At 56.5% G+C, this 15,029-nt stretch overlaps 2 protein-coding genes across 2 annotated transcripts; both read right to left on the minus strand.

Annotated features, from left to right (window-relative positions):
• Positions 1 to 1,044: 1,044 nt before the first annotated feature.
• Positions 1,045 to 14,539, minus strand: LOC141050781 (beta-2-microglobulin-like). The gene is made up of 4 exons (XM_073547430.1): positions 14,381 to 14,539; positions 2,564 to 2,839; positions 2,192 to 2,214; positions 1,045 to 1,974 (listed from the first exon to the last, which is right to left on the minus strand). The coding sequence occupies exons 1-3, from the start codon at positions 14,448 to 14,450 to the stop codon at positions 2,204 to 2,206; spliced, it is 357 nt and encodes a 118-aa protein (XP_073403531.1). The 5' UTR covers positions 14,451 to 14,539; the 3' UTR covers positions 1,045 to 1,974; positions 2,192 to 2,203.
• Positions 7,115 to 14,305, minus strand: LOC141050631 (uncharacterized). Its single transcript, XM_073547219.1, has 2 exons — positions 14,218 to 14,305; positions 7,115 to 13,876 (listed from the first exon to the last, which is right to left on the minus strand). Exons 1-2 carry the CDS (start codon positions 14,303 to 14,305, stop codon positions 11,337 to 11,339), a joined length of 2,628 nt encoding a protein of 875 aa, XP_073403320.1. The 3' UTR covers positions 7,115 to 11,336.
• Positions 14,540 to 15,029: the final 490 nt, after the last annotated feature.

Here is a 15,029-nt window from a genome sequence, read left to right on the forward strand (position 1 = left end):
CTCACCCCTGACTGGGAAGGATGACAAAAGATACAAAAAAGTCATCAACACTGAGAATCCAGAGATGGAAACCTGAAATGAGAAACAGCAGCTCCCAGAATCCTCCGCAGGTAGAAGGCAAAACCTCTCCTCATGGAGGGTGACAACATGGTGTAGGGCGACTAACAGGCCATGCAAAGTGTCTCTTCATAAAAGACAAAACCTCTAGTGCCACCTATGCTAAAATTATGAATCTCGACCCTTTACTCCTCCTCAGTGCAAAGCAAGAGGTCCGATTTGGCTGTATGAAAAACCTATGAGACCAGAAGGAGAGACGTCGCCCCTTAGACCGCCTGTCAGAAGCCTCTCACTCAGCCAATCAGACCTCCTGCTTTGCACTGATGAGGGGAAAACACCCCGAAACCTGTGTCAGTACATAGACGGGCTTGGCTTCTTATTCCAAGCCATGTGACAAGGCTCCACGGATCTCAGTGGAGGGCATCCCTGCCTCGGGCCTTGTCGGGGTGTCAGCGCCCTCTCCAGTCCGGTGTGATTCTGCAACCTCCCCCTCAGATTTTGTGCCCCCCAGTCCCTGATGAGGCGATTTTCATCACAATGGATTTTTATGGACATTTCTATGGCCCGATACCCTCCCATCATCCACCTCTGGGCATGTGAGCAGAAAGAGGCATCCACCTCAGCACGAGCAGAACTGTGAGCGCAGCTCTGGAGGTGACTGGAGAGGGGCGCAGCTCCGGAAGTGACTGGAGAGGGGGGCAGCTCCGGAAGTGACTGGAGAGGGGGGCAGCTCTGGCGGTGACTGGAGAGCGGCGCAGATCCGGCGGTGACTGGAGAGCGGCGCAGATCCGGCGGTGACTGGAGAGCAACGAAGCTCATCAGGGACCGGCCGCCGCCCACAAGGGTATAAATTACAGGCATCAGACTATAAACACACAGAAATGGTCATCTCCGGAGACGAGCGGCCGGGGCGTTCACAGCGTCACCCTGGGCGGCCGAGTCCTGACATGCGGGTAATGACACAAGGTAACAAAGAAACCAGACGAGTGACGGGGGTCATGAGAAAACTTTATTAGTATAAAATGTCTGCATGCACCGGAGACACTGGCCCCGCCCACACCACAGGGATCGGCCGCTGCGCGCCATTCTTTGCGCGGTTTCTCTCTCGGTTGGATCCCATCATGTGTGATCCCAGCAGTGTCCTCCGGGAGGCGCTGACCCTCCGCACACACAGTGCAGGGCCGCTCAGTAACACTTTCCTGCCCCGGTGCAAACAGAGGAGAGAACAGGAAAATCTGATCTTATGATTCAGAGATCGTATAAAAGAGAAGAAATCAGAAACTTATCACACGACACCGAGAGAGGACAGGGCCTGCAGTCCCATGTAAAGCCACACAGAAAGCACACGGGCCGGTTGCATCATTTGTGCGGTATTTTTTTAGTCCGTTTTCTTTTTTAATTTGTTGCAAATAGCAACAAATTAAAAAAGAAAACGGACTAAAAAAATACTTTTTAAGCACAAAATCAAATTAATTCTTTAATTTTTTTAGCAAAATTTTAGAACAAACAGCGACGCGACCCGTCAGGACATCGCAGGCAGCGAAAACAAGCGCGAGAGTCGCCATTTACAAAAGGCCGCGGACGGCTAGAGAACAAAATCCACAAAGCAAAAGAGGAAACGGACTAAAAAAAAGGCTCCAAACACCGGAGCAAAGGCAAAAATGACAGACTCGGCTCTGCTACATCGGGCTCTGCGAGGATCAGCGGGGGGGAGAGGTCACATGACTGCGGCCGGGGATTAAATATAACAATAAAAAGAAAACTTCTTTAAAACTTTCAGGCGAAAGGCCGAAGCGCAGGGAGGCCAGGATTAACCCATTGATAGCTGCATCTCATGGAGCAGGTGTAATCAGCTGATTGGCAGAGGGTGGGGAGGCGCGGACAGAGGAAGACAGAAGACAACACTTCACCTCCAAGCTGCAAATAAAAGGAGAGAGGAAACAAAGTGATCATCAGTGAGCTCAGGAGACAAAGGGGAACCCCGAGCACAATACTGGGGATCCCCGCTGCCGCAGGTGACAGACAGGAGTCTCTACAGTTCAGGACTCTGCCCTTGGATGCTGGCGGACATTTTTCTAACAATCAAATTTTTTTATTTTTTATTTTGGGTGCAAATGATAAAATCTTCACTCACCTTTTAAACAAATCAGAAAATTTCTGAAAAAGAAAATACAAAATAGTCAGTGATCGGCTCCTGGCGCTCATCTCTGTACAAGAACGACAAACAAAACATTCACCCGAGAGCAGGCAGTGTTATCATGGGGACATTGTGGGGAAATAAGTCAGTGCAGGCAGTGTTATCATGGGGACATTGTGGGGAAATAAGTCAGTGCAGGCAGTGTTATCATGGGGACATTGTGGGGAAATAAGTCAGTGCAGGCAGTGTTATCATGGGGACATTGTGGGGAAATAAGTCAGTGCAGGCAGTGTTATCATGGGGACATTGTGGGGAAATAAGTCAGTGCAGGCAGTGTTATCATGGGGACGGAGACGTACGGAGACGTACCGAGCCGGTAGGTCTGAGCTTTCCCCTCGTCGTGCTTGACCTCGCACTCCCAGTTGTCTTCTTTCCCGGGGGTGAACTCGGCGTGCGTGGTGATGACGTACGTCCAGTCTCGGCCGAAGGTCAGGTCAGACTGTTTGCAGCCCTCAATCGGCACCCCGTTCTTCTTCAGCAACATATCGATACGCGGGGGGTGGAATCCGCTGGCATGACAGATCAGAGTGTTCTTATTCCCGAACTCCACTGGGGTCTGACTGTAGATGTTCACTGTGGGGGACTCTGCGGAGAAACACAGGGGCGTGAGAAAAGAGACAGTGCAGGGGTCCGCAGCCCCCCGAAAATATCACTCGCTGCTCTATGTATCTGTGACCTCCCTATGTGATCAGCGTCCTCCTCTGCTGACATCCTCTGTGCTGCTGAGGACCCTGCACCTTCCTCTATGTATCTGTGACCCCCCTATGTGATCAGCCCCCTCCTCTGCTGACATCCTCTGTGCTGCTGAGGACCCTGCACCTTCCTCTATGTATCTGTGACCCCCCTATGTGATCAGCCCCCTCCTCTGCTGACATCCTCTGTGCTGCTGAGGACCCTGCACCTTCCTCTATGTATCTGTGACCCCCTATGTGATCAGCCCCCTCCTCTGCTGACATCCTCTGTGCTGCTGAGGACCCTGCACCTTCCTCTATGTATCTGTGACCCCCCTATGTGATCAGCCCCCTCCTCTGCTGACATCCTCTGTGCTGCTGAGGACCCTGCACCTTCCTCTATGTATCTGTGACCCCCCTATGTGATCAGCATCCTCCTCTGCTGACATCCTCTGTGCTGCTGAGGACCCTGCTCCTTCCTCTATGTATCTGTGACCCCCCCTATGTGATCAGCCCCCTCCTCTGCTGACATCCTCTGTGCTGCTGAGGACTCTGCACCTTCCTCTATGTATCTGTGACCTCCCTATGTGATCAGCCCCCTCCTCTGCTGACATCCTCTGTGCTGCTGAGGACCCTGCTCCTTCCTCTATGTATCTGTGACCCCCCCTATGTGATCAGCCCCCTCCTCTGCTGACATCCTCTGTGCTGCTGAGGACTCTGCACCTTCCTCTATGTATCTGTGACCTCCCTATGTGATCAGCCCCCTCCTCTGCTGACATCCTCTGTGCTGCTGAGGACCCTGCTCCTTCCTCTATGTATCTGTGACCCCCTATGTGATCAGCGCCCTCCTCTGCTGACATCCTCTGTGCTGCTGAGGACCCTTCTCCTTCCTCTATGTATCTGTGACCCCCCTATGTGATCAGCGTCCTCCTCTGCTGACATCCTCTGTGCTGCTGAGGACTCTGCACCTTCCTCTATGTATCTGTGACCCCCCCTATGTGATCAGCCCCCTCCTCTGCTGACATCCTCTGTGCTGCTGAGGACCCTGCTCCTTTCTCTATGTATCTGTGACCCCCCTATGTGATCAGCCCCCTCCTCTGCTGACATCCTCTGTGCTGCTGAGGACCCTGCTCCTTCCTCTATGTATCTGTGACCCCCCTATGTGATCAGCCCCCTCCTCTGCTGACATCCTCTGTGCTGCTGAGGACCCTGCTCCTTTCTCTATGTATCTGTGACCCCCCTATGTGATCAGCCCCCTCCTCTGCTGACATCCTCTGTGCTGCTGAGGACCCTGCTCCTTCCTCTATGTATATGTGACCCCCTATGTGATCAGCCCCCTCCTCTGCTGACATCCTCTGTGCTGCTGAGGACCCCGCACCTTCCTCTATGTATCTGTGACCCCCCTATGTGATCAGCCCCCTCCTCTGCTGACATCCTCTGTGCTGCTGAGGACCCTGCTCCTTCCTCTATGTATCTGTGACCCCCCTATGTGATCAGCCCCCTCCTCTGCTGACATCCTCTGTGCTGCTGAGGACCCTTCTCCTTCCTCTATGTATCTGTGACCCCCCTATGTGATCAGCCCCCTCCTCTGCTGACATCCTCTGTGCTGCTGAGGACCCTTCTCCTTCCTCTATGTATCTGTGACCCCCCTATGTGATCAGCCCCCTCCTCTGCTGACATCCTCTGTGCTGCTGAGGACCCCGCACCTTCCTCTATGTATCTGTGACCCCCCTATGTGATCAGCCCCCTCCTCTGCTGACATCCTCTGTGCTGCTGAGGACCCTTCTCCTTCCTCTATGTATCTGTGACCCCCCTATGTGATCAGCCCCCTCCTCTGCTGACATCCTCTGTGCTGCTGAGGACCCTTCTCCTTCCTCTATGTATCTGTGACCCCCCTATGTGATCAGCGTCCTCCTCTGCTGACATCCTCTGTGCTGCTGAGGACCCTTCTCCTTCCTCTATGTATCTGTGACCCCCCTATGTGATCAGCCCCCTCCTCTGCTGACATCCTCTGTGCTGCTGAGGACTCTGCACCTTCCTCTATGTATCTGTGAACCCCCTATGTGATCAGCACCCTCCTCTGCTGACATCCTCTGTGCTGCTGAGGACCCTGCACCTTCCTCTATGTATCTGTGACCCCCCTATGTGATCAGCCCCCTCCTCTGCTGACATCCTCTGTGCTGCTGAGGACCCTTCTCCTTCCTCTATGTATCTGTGACCCCCCTATGTGATCAGCGTCCTCCTCTGCTGACATCCTCTGTGCTGCTGAGGACCCTGCACCTTCCTCTATGTATCTGTGACCCCCCTATGTGATCAGCCCCCTCCTCTGCTGACATCCTCTGTGCTGCTGAGGACTCTGCTCCTTCCTCTATGTATCTGTGACCCCCCTATGTGATCAGCCCCCTCCTCTGCTGACATCCTCTGTGCTGCTGAGGACCCTGCACCTTCCTCTATGTATCTGTGACCTCCCTATGTGATCAGCGCCCTCCTCTGCTGACATCCTCTGTGCTGCTGAGGACCCTGCTCCTTCCTCTATGTATCTGTGACCCCCCTATGTGATCAGCCCCCTTCTCAGCTGACATCCTCTGTGCTGCTGAGGACCCTGCTCCTTCCTCTATGTATCTGTGACCTCCCTATGTGATCAGCGCCCTCCTCTGCTGACATCCTCTGTGCTGCTGAGGACCCTGCTCCTTCCTCTATGTATCTGTGACCCACCCTATGTGATCAGCCCCCTTCTCAGCTGACATCCTCTGTGCTGCTGAGGACCCTGCTCCTTCCTCTATGTATCTGTGACCCCCCTATGTGATCAGCCCCCTCCCCTGCTGACATCCTCTGTGCTGCTGAGGACCCTGCACCTTCCTCTATGTATCTGTGACCCCCTATGTGATCAGCGCCCTCCTATGCTGACATCCTCTGTGCTGCTGAGGACCCTGCTCCTTCCTCTATGTATCTGTGACCCCCCCTATGTGATCAGCGCCCTCCTCTGCTGACATCCTCTGTGCTGCTGAGGACCCTGCACCTTCCTCTATGCATCTGTGACCCCCCTATGTGATCAGCGCCCTCCTCTGCTGACATCCTCTGTGCTGCTGAGGATCCTGCACCTTCCTCTATGTATCTGTGACCCCCCTATGTGATCAGCCCCCTCCTCTGCTGACATCCTCTGTGCTGCTGAGGACCCTGCTCCTTCCTCTATGTATCTGTGACCCCCCTATGTGATCAGCGCCCTCCTCTGCTGACATCCTCTGTGCTGCTGAGGACCCTGCTCCTTCCTCTATGTATCTGTGACCCCCCTATGTGATCAGCGCCCTCCTCTGCTGACATCCTCTGTGCTGCTGAGGATCCTGCACCTTCCTCTATGTATCTGTGACCCCCCTATGTGATCAGCGCCCTCCTCTGCTGACATCCTCTGTGCTGCTGAGGACCCTGCTCCTTCCTCTATGTATCTGTGACCCCCCTATGTGATCAGCCCCCTCCTCTGCTGACATCCTCTGTGCTGCTGAGGACCCTGCTCCTTCCTCTATGTATCTGTGACCCCCCTATGTGATCAGCGCCCTCCTCTGCTGACATCCTCTGTGCTGCTGAGGATCCTGCACCTTCCTCTATGTATCTGTGACCCCCCTATGTGATCAGCGCCCTCCTCTGCTGACATCCTCTGTGCTGCTGAGGACCCTGCTCCTTCCTCTATGTATCTGTGACCCCCCCTATGTGATCAGCCCCCTCCTCTGCTGACATCCTCTGTGCTGCTGAGGACCCTGCACCTTCCTCTATGTATCTGTGACCCCCCTATGTGATCAGCCCCCTCCTCTGCTGACATCCTCTGTGCTGCTGAGGACCCTGCACCTTCCTCTATGTATCTGTGATCCCCTATGTAATCAGCGCCCTCCTCTGCTGACATCCTCTGTGCTGCTGAGGATCCTGCACCTTCCTCTATGTATCTGTGACCCCCCTATGTGATCAGCGCCCTCCTCTGCTGACATCCTCTGTGCTGCTTAGGACCCTGCTCCTTCCTCTATGTATCTGTGACCCCCCTATGTGATCAGCCCCCTCCTCTGCTGACATCCTCTGTGCTGCTGAGGACTCTGCACCTTCCTCTATGTATCTGTGACCCCCCTATGTGATCAGCGCCCTCCTCTGCTGACATCCTCTGTGCTGCTGAGGACCCTGCTCCTTCCTCTATGTATCTGTGACCCCCCTATGTGATCAGCCCCCTCCTCTGCTGACATCCTCTGTGCTGCTTAGGACCCTGCTCCTTCCTCTATGTATCTGTGACCCCCCTATGTGATCAGCCCCCTCCTCTGCTGACATCCTCTGTGCTGCTGAGGACTCTGCACCTTCCTCTATGTATCTGTGACCCCCCTATGTGATCAGCCCCCTCCTCTGCTGACATCCTCTGTGCTGCTGAGGACCCTGCACCTTCCTCTATGTATCTGTGATCCCCTATGTAATCAGCGCCCTCCTCTGCTGACATCCTCTGTGCTGCTGAGGATCCTGCACCTTCCTCTATGTATCTGTGACCCCCCTATGTGATCAGCCCCCTCCTCTGCTGACATCCTCTGTGCTGCTTAGGACCCTGCTCCTTCCTCTATGTATCTGTGACCCCCCTATGTGATCAGCCCCCTCCTCTGCTGACATCCTCTGTGCTGCTGAGGACTCTGCACCTTCCTCTATGTATCTGTGACCCCCCTATGTGATCAGCGCCCTCCTCTGCTGACATCCTCTGTGCTGCTGAGGACCCTGCTCCTTCCTCTATGTATCTGTGACCCCCCTATGTGATCAGCCCCCTCCTCTGCTGACATCCTCTGTGCTGCTTAGGACCCTGCTCCTTCCTCTATGTATCTGTGACCCCCCTATGTGATCAGCCCCCTCCTCTGCTGACATCCTCTGTGCTGCTGAGGACTCTGCACCTTCCTCTATGTATCTGTGACCCCCCTATGTGATCAGCGCCCTCCTCTGCTGACATCCTCTGTGCTGCTGAGGACCCTGCTCCTTCCTCTATGTATCTGTGATCCCCTATGTGATCAGCGCCCTCCTCTGCTGACATCCTCTGTGCTGCTGAGGATCCTGCACCTTCCTCTATGTATCTGTGACCCCCCTATGTGATCAGCCCCCTCCTCTGCTGACATCCTCTGTGCTGCTTAGGACCCTGCTCCTTCCTCTATGTATCTGTGACCCCCCTATGTGATCAGCCCCCTCCTCTGCTGACATCCTCTGTGCTGCTGAGGACTCTGCACCTTCCTCTATGTATCTGTGACCCCCCTATGTGATCAGCGTCCTCCTCTGCTGACATCCTCTGTGCTGCTGAGGACCCTGCACCTTCCTCTATGTATCTGTGACCCCCCTATGTGATCAGCCCCCTCCTCTGCTGACATCCTCTGTGCTGCTGAGGACCCTGCACCTTCCTCTATGTATCTGTGACCCCCCTATGTGATCAGCCCCCTCCTCTGCTGACATCCTCTGTGCTGCTTAGGACCCTGCTCCTTCCTCTACAGTGGTGAAATAAGTATTTGATCCTCTACCGATTTTGTTAATTTTCCCCCTACACAGAATGGAGAGGGCTGTAATTGTTATCGTAGGTCACTTTATCTGTGAGAGACGGAATCTAAGAATAAAATCCAGATAATCACATTGTAGGATTGTTACATAATTTGCATTTTATTGCATGAACTAAGTATTTGATAGAATAGAACAGCACTTAACATTTGGTGCAGAAACCTTTGTTTGCAGTCACAGAGGTCGGGCGTTTCCTGTGGTTCTTGACCAGGTTTGCACACACTGCAGCAGGGATTTTGGCCCCCTCCTCCATACAGATCTTCCAGTTTTTGGGGCGGTCGCTGGGCAACATGGAGTTTCAGCTCCCTCCAAAGATTTTCTAGTGGGTTCATGTCTGGAGACTGGCTAGGCCACTCCAGGACCGTGCAATGCTTCTTATGAAGCCACTCCTTAGATGCCCTGGCTGTGTGTTTTGGGTCATTGTCAAGGAAGGCACTGCCACGACCCATCTTCAGTGCTTTTACGGAAGGAGGTTATTGGAAAAAAATCTCACAATACATGACCCCCATCCACCCTCTCTGCAATATAGTGCAGTCATCCTGCCCCTTTGCAGAAAAGCAACTCCAAAGTATAATGTTTCCCCCCACCATGCTTCATGGTTGGGATGGTATTCTTGGGGTTGTACTCCTTCTTCCTCCAAACACAGTGAGTGGAGTTGATACCAAAAAGTTCTATTTTGGTCTCCTCTGACCTCCCATGCCTCCTCCAGATCATCCATATGGTCATTGGTGAACTTCAGACTGGTCTGGACATGTGGTGGTGTGAGCATGGGGACCTTGCTGACCCTGCAGGATTGTAATCCATGACAGCGTAGTGTGTTACTAACGTTAATGTTTGTGACTGTGGTATTAACTCTCTTCAGGCCATTGACCAGGTCCTCCTGTGAAGTTCTGAGCTGATTTCTGACCTCTCGGAATCATCCTTACCCCCTTGAGGTGAGATCCTGCATGGAGCCCCAGACCGAGGAAAGATTGACAGTCATCTTATGTTTCTTCCATTTTCTAATAATTGTGCCACTAGTTGTTACCTTTTCAACAAGCTGCTGCCTATTGTCCTGTAGCGCATCCCAGCCTTGAACAATTTTGTCCCTGGTGTCATTAGTCAGCTCTTTGGTGTTGGCCATGGTGGAGAGGTTGGGGTGTGATTGATTGTGGACAGGTGTCTTTTATGCAGATAGCGAGATCAGACAATCCAAGTAATTAGTGCGGAGTAGGAGGCGTCTTACGGAAAAATTAACAGGTCTGTGAGAGCCAGAATTCTTGCTGGTTGGTCGGTGATCAAATACTTACAGTGTCAGGATCCAGACCCGGGTTTTGAGTCCTGTTTTCCCATTTTCCCGGTCTGGTCATGTCAGACCTGTCTCAGCCTCAGTCTGGGTTCAGGTTTGCTATTTATCGCCGCTGTTTCCTGCAGGTGATGTCAGTTATAGTGCTGCCTATGGCGTGAGTGGATGACTGACTTGTCCTGCTGTTATTCCTGACTTGACCCGTGTCCCCTTCTCCCCGTCCCAACTCTGTGTTTCCCTTTAGTGTGCTGACTCCCTGGTTTTGACTTAGAAGCAAGTCCGGGTCCATCTCTTGTCTTTGGCTTATCTGCTCCTGACGGTAACTGATCTTTTTGAGTTGTCTCTGACTGAGTTTAATTTATTCCTTTTGGTACTGCGCTACAGATTGTTACCTGACCCGGCTTGTTTGACTATTCTGCTGCCATCTGGTGGTGGCCTCGCTGCTGCACGACAGGTCTGCATTGCCTAGGTGCAGCCCACCTTCCACTCCATTGCCATCTAGTGGAGCTTGCATGTTCCTACATTGCAGCACCATATAAACAGCTCTGGCAAAAGTTAAGAGACCACTGCAAAGTTTTCGGTTTGTCTGATTTTGGTCTCCAAGAACTAAATTTTGTATTTATTTTCAGAAAGTGAGATGCCTCACCCAATCATCACCGATCCTCCACCAAATGTCACAGTGGGTGCAGGACACTGTGGCTTGTACGCCTCTCCAGGTCTCCGTCTAACCATTAGACGACCAGGTGTTGGGCAAAGCTGAAAATTAGACTCCTCAGAGAAGATTACCTTACTCCAGTCCTCTATGGTCCAATCCTTATGGTCTTTGGCAAACTTCAGCCTGGCTCTCCTTTGCTTCTCATTGATGAAAGGCTTTTTTCTAGCTTTACATGACTTGAGCCCTGCCTCTAGGAGCCTGTTATGAACTGTTCTTGCTGTGCACTTCACCCCAGCTGCCATTTGCCATTCCTTTTGTAGGTCACTTGATGTCATCCTGCGGTTGCTGAGTGATATTCGAATGATGACGGTCATCCCGGTCAGTGGAGAGTAGTTTTCACCCTCTGACGGTCTGTAGCTTTGTTGTCCCCAGTGTCTGCTGCTTGACCTCGTTGTAATGGACTGCCGTCGTAGAAATTTTATGGATGGAGGCAACATAACGCTCTCTGTATCCCTCTGCTAGTAAAGCCAGAAGCGAGCCCTTCTTTTTGGGCTCTTCATTTTTACCAGAGCTGCATTTCATGTAATAAAATGTAAATTATGTAACAATCCTACAATGTGATTTTCTGGATTTTATCTTAGATTCCGTCTCTCCCAGGTGAAGTGACCTATGATAACAATGACAGATCTCTTCATTCTGTGTAGGGGGGGGGGAAGAGTAGCAAAATCAGCAGAGAACCAAATACTTGTGGAATAACAAATGGATAAAATGTGAACAAAATAATGATAACAACAACAGCAACATCAGGACTGGAGACAATGATACAGATAGATCTACAGGACACAGGAGGAGCCCACGGTGCTGCTGCCTCTGTTGCTCCCTGGTATCAGCCATCTCTGGGGATCAGCTCTGGATTTTCCCTCATACATGAAAGTGAAAGTAGCTGCTGGGACTACTCCCAGGAAGGTGGGGGATCTCCCGGGGATGGTGGAGGATGGTGGGGGTGCTCCCGGATGATGGAGAATGATGGGGGTGCTCCCGGGGATGATGGAGAATGATGGGGGTGCTCCCGGGGGACGGTGGAGGTGCTCCGGGGACGGTGAGGGGAGCTCCCGGGGATGGTGGGGGGGTGCTCCCGGGGACGGTGTGGGGGTGCTCCCGGGGACGGTGTGGGGGTGCTCCCGGGGTCGGTGTGGGGGAGCTCCCGGGGACGGCGGGGGGGGCTCCCGGGGACGGTGGGGGGGTGCTCCCGGGGACGGTGGGGGGTGCTCCCGGGGACGGTGGGGATGATGGTGGGGGTGCTCCCGGGGACGGTGGGGATGATGGGGGGGAGCTCCCGGGGACGGCGGGGGGGGCTCCCGGGGACGGTGTGGGGGTGCTCCCGGGTACGGTGGGGATGATGGGGGGTGCTCCCGGGGACGGTGGGGATGATGGGGGGAGCTCCCGGGGACGGTGGGGATGATGGTGGGGGTGCTCCCGGGGACGGTGGGGATGATGGGGGGGAGCTCCCGGGGACGGTGGGGATGATGGGGGGGAGCTCCCGGGGATGGTGGGGGGGAGCTCCCGGGGACGGTGGGGATGCTCCCGGGATGATGGTCGGGGTGCTCCCGGGGACGGTGGGGAAGGTGGGGTGCTCCCGGGGACGGTGGGGATGCTCCCGGGATGATGGTCGGGGTGCTCCCGGGGACGGTGGGGAAGGTGGGGTGCTCCCGGGGACGGTGGGGGTGCTCCCGGGATGATGGTCGGGGTGCTCCCGGGGACGGTGGGGAAGGTGGGGGGCTCCCGGGATGATGGTCGGGGTGCTCCCGGGGACGGTGGGGAAGGTGGGGTGCTCCCGGGGACGGTGGGGGTGCTCCCGGGATGATGGTCGGGGTGCTCCCGGGGACGGTGGGGAAGGTGGGGTGCTCCCGGGGACGGTGGGGGTGCTCCCGGGATGATGGTCGGGGTGCTCCCGGGGACGGTGGGGAAGGTGGGGTGCTCCCGGGGACGGTGGGGGTGCTCCCGGGATGATGGTCGGGGTGCTCCCGGGGACGGTGGGGAAGGTGGGGTGCTCCCGGGGACGGTGGGGGTGCTCCCGGGATGATGGTCGGGGTGCTCCCGGGGACGGTGGGGAAGGTGGGGTGCTCCCGGGGACGGTGGGGGTGCTCCCGGGATGATGGTCGGGGTGCTCCCGGGGATGGTGGAGGATGGTGGGGGTGCTCCCGGATGATGGAGAATGATGGGGGTGCTCCCGGGGATGATGGGGGTGCTCCCGGATGATGGAGAATGATGGGGGTGCTCCCGGGGATGATGGAGAATGATGGGGGTGCTCCCGGGGGACGGTGGAGGTGCTCCGGGGACGGTGAGGGGAGCTCCCGGGGATGGTGGGGGGGGGCTCCCGGGGACGGTGTGGGGGTGCTCCCGGGGACGGCGGGGGGGGGCTCCCGGGGACGGTGTGGGGGTGCTCCCGGGGTCGGTGTGGGGGAGCTCCCGGGGACGGCGGGGGGGGCTCCCGGGGACGGTGGGGATGATGGGGGGTGCTCCCGGGGACGGTGGGGATGATGGTGGGGGTGCTCCCGGGGACGGTGGGGATGATGGTGGGGGTGCTCCCGGGGACGGTGGGGATGATGGGGGGGAGCTCCCGGGGACGGCGGGGGGGGCTCCCGGGGACGGTGTGGGGGTGCTCCCGGGTACGGTGGGGATGATGGGGGGTGCTCCCGGGGACGGTGGGGATGATGGGGGGAGCTCCCGGGGACGGTGGGGATGATGGTGGGGGTGCTCCCGGGGACGGTGGGGATGATGGGGGGGAGCTCCCGGGGACGGTGGGGATGATGGGGGGGAGCTCCCGGGGACGGTGGGGGGGAGCTCCCGGGGACGGTGGGGATGCTCCCGGGATGATGGTCGGGGTGCTCCCGGGGACGGTGGGGAAGGTGGGGTGCTCCCGGGGACGGTGGGGGTGCTCCCGGGATGATGGTCGGGGTGCTCCCGGGGACGGTGGGGAAGGTGGGGGGCTCCCGGGATGATGGTCGGGGTGCTCCCGGGGACGGTGGGGAAGGTGGGGTGCTCCCGGGGACGGTGGGGGTGCTCCCGGGATGATGGTCGGGGTGCTCCCGGGGACGGTGGGGAAGGTGGGGTGCTCCCGGGGACGGTGGGGGTGCTCCCGGGATGATGGTCGGGGTGCTCCCGGGGACGGTGGGGAAGGTGGGGTGCTCCCGGGGACGGTGGGGGTGCTCCCGGGATGATGGTCGGGGTGCTCCCGGGGACGGTGGGGAAGGTGGGGTGCTCCCGGGGACGGTGGGGGTGCTCCCGGGATGATGGGGGGGTGCTCCCGGGATGATGGGGGTGCTCCCGGGATGATGGGGGGGGGGCTCCCGGGGACGGTGGGGGTGCTCCCGGGATGATGGGGGGGGGCTCCCGGGGACGGTGGGGGTGCTCCCGGGATGATGGGGGGGGGCTCCCGGGGACGGTGGGGGGGGGGGCTCCTGGGATGATGGGGGGGGGGCTCCCGGGATGATGGGGGGGTGCTCCCGGGATGATGGGGGGGGGGGCTCCCGGGATGATGGGGGGGGGGGGCTCCCGGGATGATGGGGGGGTGCTCCCGGGATGATGGGGGGGTGCTCCCGGGATGATGGGGGGGGGGGCTCCCGGGATGATGGGGGGGGGGGCTCCCGGGATGATGGGGGGGTGCTCCCGGGATGATGGGGGGGTGCTCGGCCTCCTGTGCTGTTATCTCCCTATTCTTTGCTCTCTGGTGAGAATGTCGCAGTCTGTCGCAGGGAGGATCAGTGACTTCTTATATCGCGACTGCCCCCCCCACCTTTACCCCAAAGGAACAATGCAGTAAACCCCCCATATAACTCGATATATAAGAGATGTAGCAGCTCAGTGTCAGCGACACTTCTAAGCGACATCTCACACTCCGCACAATGTCGCCCGTCAGTAGTGACCCCTCCACATGCTGAGCAGTGGCAGCGCCTAGTACTCACTGATCTCCGCCGCGGCCAGGGTCAGGCACAGGGCCAGCAGGGCCCCGCTCACACTCACTGCGCTCCTCATCGCTGCGGTTATTTCGCTTCTGTGCTCGGGCTGAGAGCTACGCTCATTATAAAGCCCGCGCCATCAGCCAATCACATTACTAGACTCCTGCCGCGTCACCTGTTGTCAGGAGAAGGAGCCTCTCCAGGCGTACAGAAGGGTGCAGTGCGCATGCGCGGGCCATTGAGCGCCGACCACATCGTGCTCTGCTGTGTACACACTGCGCGGATTGTCGCTGCGTTTATACTGCGACTGGTGCAAGAATGTCTTGGAAATGAGTGGAGATTATGCCTCTCCTATGTATGTATCTATATAAAATAGCAAAGGCATGTTCATAGTTATTTTTTATGTAAAGCGGCTCCTCAGTTATGTATTTTTTTTTGTCTATTAGTAAAAAAAACAACCAAAAAAATCCCCTAAATCTCCGCACATTTATCAGTAACAGCAGAAATTAGCGGTCGATGAGAATCCCCCGATTTACGTAAAGTCGCGGCTGACGCTCTGGAGTCTCAGGATCCGTTTATATGGCCCCCATAACCAGTGCCGGCCTGGGCCCTACTGTCAGTGCCGCGGAGTTGGTTGTTATTGGGATGCAGGCAG

The sequence above is a fragment of the Dendrobates tinctorius genome, unplaced genomic scaffold, assembly GCF_039654945.1.
Source record: "Dendrobates tinctorius isolate UK_male_01 unplaced genomic scaffold, ASM3965494v1 ptg000152l, whole genome shotgun sequence".
Classification (NCBI taxonomy): Eukaryota; Metazoa; Chordata; class Amphibia; order Anura; family Dendrobatidae; genus Dendrobates; species Dendrobates tinctorius.